This window comes from Apteryx rowi, unplaced genomic scaffold, assembly GCF_003343035.1.
Source record: "Apteryx rowi isolate R43461 unplaced genomic scaffold, aptRow1 scaffold_19, whole genome shotgun sequence".
Taxonomy (NCBI): Eukaryota; Metazoa; Chordata; class Aves; order Apterygiformes; family Apterygidae; genus Apteryx; species Apteryx rowi.
Window position 1 is genome coordinate 5,013,731 of NW_020448196.1, and position 6,302 is coordinate 5,020,032.

Genomic DNA, 6,302 nt, shown 5'->3' on the forward strand with positions numbered 1-6,302 from the left:
CGGCGTGTACGCCGTCACCGCCAGCTTTCGCTTCCGGCTGCCCACGGTCCTCCGGCTGCGAGGGGGCGAAGAGACGGGGATGAGGGGAGGCCGCGGGGCCGAGCGCCGCGCCGCGCCRCTCCGCCAGAGCCGTCCCTACCTGGATTCGTAGGAGAGGCTGGTGGTGGCGGAGCCCGAGGTGCTGGCCGCGTCCGTGGAGTCCACGTCCGAGAGGAAAGTCTGGCCCGAGCTGGCGCTGGGGAGCGGAGGGCAGGTCAACCCGGCCGCCCCCGCGTCCCACCGAGCGGCTCCCGCCTCGCCCCAACCCAGGATCCGGGGGTTTTCCAGCCCCTGCCCTCACCCGTCTGCTTTTAACCCGTCCTGTCGGGCAGCGGCGAAGGACTGAGCCACCCGCGGGCGCCGCCGGCACACGGAGCCGGGGCCCCGCCGCGGCCGCCCGCCTCCCGTTACCTTTTCAGGCTCTGAATTTCGTCCAGCGTGAAGTCGAATATGCTGGCCAGGTGGTGGTTCGTGCTCCAGGCCGACGTGAAGTCGCTCTGCGCCGTGAAAACACGCGCTGAGGAGCTCGGCCGCAGCGGCAAGCGGCCCCGGCGCCGCAGCCTCCGGCCCCGCGCGGAGCCGGACGGCACCACCCGCCCCGACGCCTCYGTCTCCGCGCCCATCCCTTCCCTTTGCCGTGCCGGCGCCGAGGGCATCGCCGCGGAGGAGCCGGAGGCGGCGAAACCGAGAGTCGGGAGCCTCCGGCTGCGGCGCCCGGCGAGCCCTCCCCCGTCCCCAGCGAAACCCGGAGCGGCGACAGAGAGGAGAGCGGAGGCTTACGCTGGGAATGGCGTCCTCCAGCAGGAACTTGGCCCTTTTCCTCCGAGCAGCTCGCTGCTTCTGCTGCTGGAGCTCGCGAGGCAGCAGGCTGCGGACGCGGGGAGCAGAGGTGACGAAGGCGGCCGGGCCGCGGGGAGCGCGGGGCCGCRGCAGCCCGGGGCACGGACGGGGAGCGCCGGGAGAGCAATCAGGGTGGAGGGAAGAGGAGGGCGAGTTTGGTCACTGACCCGCTTTTATGGACGTATTTGCTTTTCCCTCTTTTCTTCAGCTCGCAGGARCGGCTCTCAGCCGTGCCCGGCGCCTTCTCCAGCAGGACCTTGCTGGGGGGGTTTGGCGGGACGCGGATGCGCAGGCGAAAGATGCATTTCTTCTTTTTGATTTCTTTACCGCACAGAAATCTGAGCGGCAGAGGAGGGAGAGCAAGAGGAGAGCAGCCCTGAGCCCACCGGCTTCTCGGTCCAACCACGCAGCGCCCGGCCCCTCGCGGCCCCCAGCCAGCCCCATCCCGTCCCTCCCGACTCCGGAAAACACGCCGTGCCCCCCGGCCTCCCCCGGCTCACCTGCTTTTATAGCTGTTGAGTGCGTTGAGGAGGTGCGGGCCGCGCTCGGAGACGGGGGTGCCCGTCAGCTGGGGAAGAGAGGCGCAGAGTCAGGCGCGGCGCCCGGCCGCTTGCGGCGCAGCCCGCCCGGCAGCTATTCAACGACTCAACAGACGGGGGAACCCGAACGCCGGTTTCCAGCTCCTGCCTGAGCGGCTCGATCAGAAAGGCAGGAAACCAGAACCCCCTGAAGCGGCAGAGCAGCTCTGCCAACACCTCGCCCTCCTCGCGAGGAGAAGGGAGCGCGTTCGCCTGGCTGCTCTCGGCGGGGAAGCGAGGTATCCTAATGCGGGAACAGAGTTCCCGTGCGCTGTTCCATAGCTATAGCTCCGACGGGGAAAATTATTAGCTATAACACCAGAACAAACGAAAAATCTGCGCCAGGCTGAGTTTCGAGCAGGAGTCCCCGGGGCCTCGTGCCAAGTGCTCCAGGGACAGGGAAGGCCGCAGGCTCCCGGGACACGAGCCGGCAGGGCAGCTGCAAGAACCGGCGGCTTTGCTGCGCAGAGACGCCCGAGCTCGTCGGAGCGACCTGCCGACGCRGGCACGTCCCTTCTGCCAGCGCCCCGCGCCGCCCCGGCTCCCCCCGCGCTCCGGGACGGCGCTCGGATGGCCTGAAGGCGGGAGAGCCCAGYGCCTGCGCGTTAGCGGATGCGTTTTTCTCACGACGTTATCAAAACCATATCGGATAGCTAAAACAGAATCAGACGCGCGAGGGGGCAGAACGGCTCGGCCGCTCCCGCGGTCCCCGTCCCCGCAGCCGCCAGTGCCGCGTCCCCACGGAGCATCTCCGTCACAGCCCTCCCCGTCCCCCCGGCACCGCCGTCGGCTCCCTCGGCTCTGCGCTCGCTCCGGGGCGGCAGGGTGGGAAGCTCGCGCTCCTCCGAGCGGCGGCTCTGCGGGACAGCCGGCCYGCAGCTCCTCTCCCCAGCAGCGCCTCTCCCTCCCTCCCGGCTCCCTGTATTTACCTTTCCGAGCTGCAGCGGATCCCAGTGGTGATTTACAAAGGCCAAGATTTCCTCAAAGTCGAAGTACTTCTTTTTGCTCTGCACGCCTAGATTGTAGAGGGCCAGGTGGACAACATCTACCCTGCGGGAGCAAACGAAGCGAGAGGGTTGGCATCCATCCTTCTCCCGGGAAAAGGTCAGGATTGCAACTACCGCTACAGCCAGGACGCTCTGCCACACCAGCACCGCTCGGAGCGCCTCCCGGCCGAGCCCTCCCGCGCTCACAAAACCCCTCTCCCGGGAAGCCGGGTGCCCCGCTGACCTGCCTCGAACGGGAGGYGGGCACCCCGTCGGGAGTGGAAAGGTCTGTATTTGCAAACCCCGATACATCCCGCAGGATTTTCCATTTGCATCGCCGGACACCTAGCCCAGCAGCACATCCTGCAGGATTTCCCCAGTTCTCCCTCCCGCCCGCTGCGCTGCGTCGCTTCGTGCGACATCCCGGAGGCAGCCGCACGTCAGCAGCGCATCAGCAGCGCATCCGCTGAGGGCGACAGCGAAGCGAGTTTGGGCTGCCGGCACTCTTAAAGTAAATCTTTATAAAGCGCTTTCGGGTACCATGCAGGCTTGCATTTAATCACAGAAATAAATGACTTGTCATCGAAATGCATTTTCCAATTATCTTCTGGCAAACACGCACTTTGGCTCCAGGGCAATACAGCAGGCTTGGAGCTCATGAAGAAATCGCTTCCCTGGGAAGCGGCACCCCAGGGCTGGGCACGGGGAGCCGCAGGCGCCCGGGGCCGCGGGCGAGCGGAGGCCCGACGGCAGGGCGACACCTCCTGCCACGGCGCCCGAGGCCCGGGGCCGCCCGCGCTGCCGGCCCCGGGCAGGACCTGCCCCAGCACGACGACGCCTCTTCATCCCTACCGAAGGGACGTCCAGCCTCAGACTTTAAAACAAGCCGAGCCGGACTGGAAACGGGAAGCGGTGCTGCAGGCGTGGAGCAGGCTGCTCCCACGGCGTCCGAGGTGCAGAGCCGGGGGCGAGAACAGCTCGGGGGGAATAACGGGGCGTTCACACACCTGCTTTCYCGCCCGTGGTCTGCAGCCGTGGAGCTCGGCACCCAGCGAGCCGGACGCAGCCCCGGGATCGAGGAGACCCCCCGGCTTCGGCTCCCTTCCCCGCCCCGCCGGGGACCCGGGCACCAACCCCCCGTCGCAGGGCCCCTTTCTCACCACCGCAAGGGCAGGCGCTTGATGTACTCGGGTCCCTGGTTGCACACGGAGCAGAAAAACACGTAGAACCTGGAAAACGGCCGGGATGAAGAGGATGAGGGAGGGAAGGGGAGCGTGCCGGAGGGCGCAGCCGCGCAGAGCCGGGGGCCGGGGCACCGCAGCGCCCGGGGGGGCAGGTTGAGGGGGCTGCCCGGATCCAGATCGAGACGCGTACGTGTGCGACCGCCCCCCTCCCCGGGAAACCCGCTCTGACATCCCGAGCCGGAAAGCACGTACCGGTCCCCGAACATCATGGGGTCGCTGAGGCACTGGGTGCAGGCTTCGTGGAACCACTGCCGGCAGCGGTAGCACTGCAGCATCTTCAGGTACCACCTGGCAGGGGGACGGGGGTGAGCGTGGCGGCRGGGGGGCCGCGCGGAGCCCCGCGACCGCAAGGGGGGACTCGGCCCTCGGCAGCTCTCCGCGTCGGCAGCGAGTTCCCTCGGCCTTGCGATTTTTGCAYGGGGGATTCCCGAATCCCAGAGCTCCCCACGGCCTCGGGTCGCCCCGGGCTGCCGCCGCGGCCCCTGTGCTGCCTCCCTGCCCCGCGGCAGGCAGGCGCGGGACGCCGGCGGCGCGGGTTTCGGCCTTACTCGCCGGGGCCCCCGCAGTAGCAGTAGCACTGCTGCTGGTTGGTCCGGTGCGGCGAGTCCCACTCGAGCAGGTCGGGGTTGTAGGACAGCACCATCTTGACGGCTTGCAGCGTCTTGGCGATGGCTCCCTTCTTCAGGGCACCCCCCTTCTGCGGGACCGAGCGGGACGGGGGGTGAGYGGCGCCGGCCCGCGACGAGGGGCCTCATCCCGCGCCCGCCGCACGACGCCAGCGCAGGACCCTGGAAGGAGCTGGAGACCAACGTGGGGCTTCCCCCCGTGCCGCCCTGCTCCCGCAGCCCCGTCCCAGAGCATCCTGCCAGCGGGGACCCCCCCCCCCAGCCCAAAGCAGCCCCCGGCACGGGCACCCCCATCCCCGGCGGCCCTCGCTCACCCGCACGGCCAGGGCGAAGATGCAGCGGCGGCAGAACCACGGCGTCCCCAGCGGGCCCTCGCCGCTGCTGGCCACGGGGATGTGGCACTGCTGGTGGTACCCTAGGAGAGGGGCAGCGTGAGGAGCCTCCCGGGCGCCGCGGCTCCTTCCCGCCCGGAGTCGGGGCGCGGGGGCGCCGGGAGCGGCGGGCGCAGCCCCCCGGGCGGGAGCCGCACGTGGCCGCGCTCACCTAGCCCGCATTTCCCACAGATGAGGATCTCGTTCGCGGGGCCCGACGTCTTTCCCAGGCAGATGTTGCACTTGGGCTCCTCGCCGGGGACGCCGGCTACGGGAAGCGAAGGCGGCAGGGTCAGGGATGCGCGCGGTCCAGCCGCATCCCGGTGCGGGACCGGGCCGGGCTCCCCTTCCACCTTTCCCCCCGCAGGAAACCTCCAGCACAGACCACGCTGCCGTCAGGCGTCCGAAGGGCCACCGCAGCCTTCCCTTCGGCCGCATCGGGAAGGAGAAACGGAGGAAGCTGGGGGCGCCTGCGGCCAAACGCCCGCGGGGACGCGGTGGCGGCGGCACTCACCATGCTGGATGTCCTTCCAGAGCACCCAGTACTTGGAGTTATCTTCGAAGGTCACCAGGCAGCTCTGCTTGGAGCCGCTCACCTGTGGGGAGACAGCGGAAGAGCCAGTGCGGCTCGGCGCACATTTCCAGCCCTTTCCCGTCCGTTTTGCCCGACGGATGGCTCCACTGTCTCGGCGCCCGGGGGAAGTCGGCGTCCAGGGCGTCGCACCCTGCTGAAGGATGCTCACCCGAGAGCCCAAGGACCGAAGGTGCAGTCTGGGAATACGTGAGGCCGGGACCGGGGGACGCCGCTCCCGGAGAGATGCCCAGCGCGGGATCCCGACCGCCCTCCCCGCGGCGGCTGGCACCCCGCGCCCCGCGTTACCCGTTTGATCTTCCCGAGGTAGTAGAGCCCGTCGGTCCAGCGGCACAGCACGTACTGCCCCTCCGTCAGCTTGACCATGAGGTCGCGGCAGCCGCTGCCCCTGCGCACCGCGGGGCCGCCCGGCGCCTGCTGCGCGTGGCCGGCGGCCGCGTAGACATCCCGGATGATGGGGTTCAGCTTGCCGCTCTCCATGAGCCCCGGCAGCCCTGGGGGGGGGGGGGGGCAGGGGCGGGTGTCAAGGGGCGCAGAGCCCCCGTTAGCCGAGCGATGCTCCCGGGGCGCTTCGCCTGGGCACAAGGAGCCGGTTGCTGGTGCAGCCCGCGGGCCGAGCCRAGCCGAGCCGAGCCCGGCAGGCGTCGCGAAGCGTGCGCTCGAGAGGGTTTGTAGCTTTGAATTTAACGCTAGATTTAATTCAGAATTTCCCTGCAGCTTCCTGAACTCCCGGACGGCGCGAGCGCCCCGTCGGGGCCGGGAAGCGGGAGCGCTGTAAACAGGCAGCGAAACGGGGCCGCCGGGTTTCGCTCCCGCAAAGCCTTGGAGCACCGCAGGGAAACGAGCCGCCCTCGCCCGGCGCCGCCGCCGCCGCTTCCCCGATCCGATCCGCGCCGATCCGCGCAGCGCGGCGGGAAACCGCGCGGAGTTTGAGCGACACCGGCTCGGGCCGCGGCGCGCTGCTACCAGCGTTCGCCTTTCCCGGGAATAGCGCTGGGGAAGCCCGCGCACCGCGCAACCCCCCCC

The 6,302-nt window shown here is 69.5% G+C and overlaps 1 protein-coding gene across 1 annotated transcript in view; it reads right to left on the bottom strand.

Annotated features, from left to right (window-relative positions):
* PHF19 (PHD finger protein 19) overlaps positions 1-5,756 on the bottom strand; it is an 8,068-nt gene extending 2,312 nt beyond the window's left edge. The window contains exons 1-14 of the mRNA XM_026062422.1: positions 5,565-5,756; positions 5,199-5,280; positions 4,857-4,952; positions 4,628-4,728; positions 4,236-4,384; positions 3,880-3,975; positions 3,604-3,672; positions 2,387-2,507; positions 1,380-1,447; positions 1,047-1,217; positions 820-907; positions 451-536; positions 140-235; positions 1-55 (exon numbers count right to left, since the gene is read on the bottom strand). The exon at positions 1-55 is cut by the window's left edge and continues 2,312 nt beyond it. Coding sequence (XP_025918207.1) covers positions 1-55; positions 140-235; positions 451-536; positions 820-907; positions 1,047-1,217; positions 1,380-1,447; positions 2,387-2,507; positions 3,604-3,672; positions 3,880-3,975; positions 4,236-4,384; positions 4,628-4,728; positions 4,857-4,952; positions 5,199-5,280; positions 5,565-5,756 — 1,470 coding nt within the window. The remainder of the gene's footprint in view (positions 56-139; positions 236-450; positions 537-819; positions 908-1,046; positions 1,218-1,379; positions 1,448-2,386; positions 2,508-3,603; positions 3,673-3,879; positions 3,976-4,235; positions 4,385-4,627; positions 4,729-4,856; positions 4,953-5,198; positions 5,281-5,564) is intronic.
* Between the last annotated feature and the right edge of the window lie 546 nt (positions 5,757-6,302).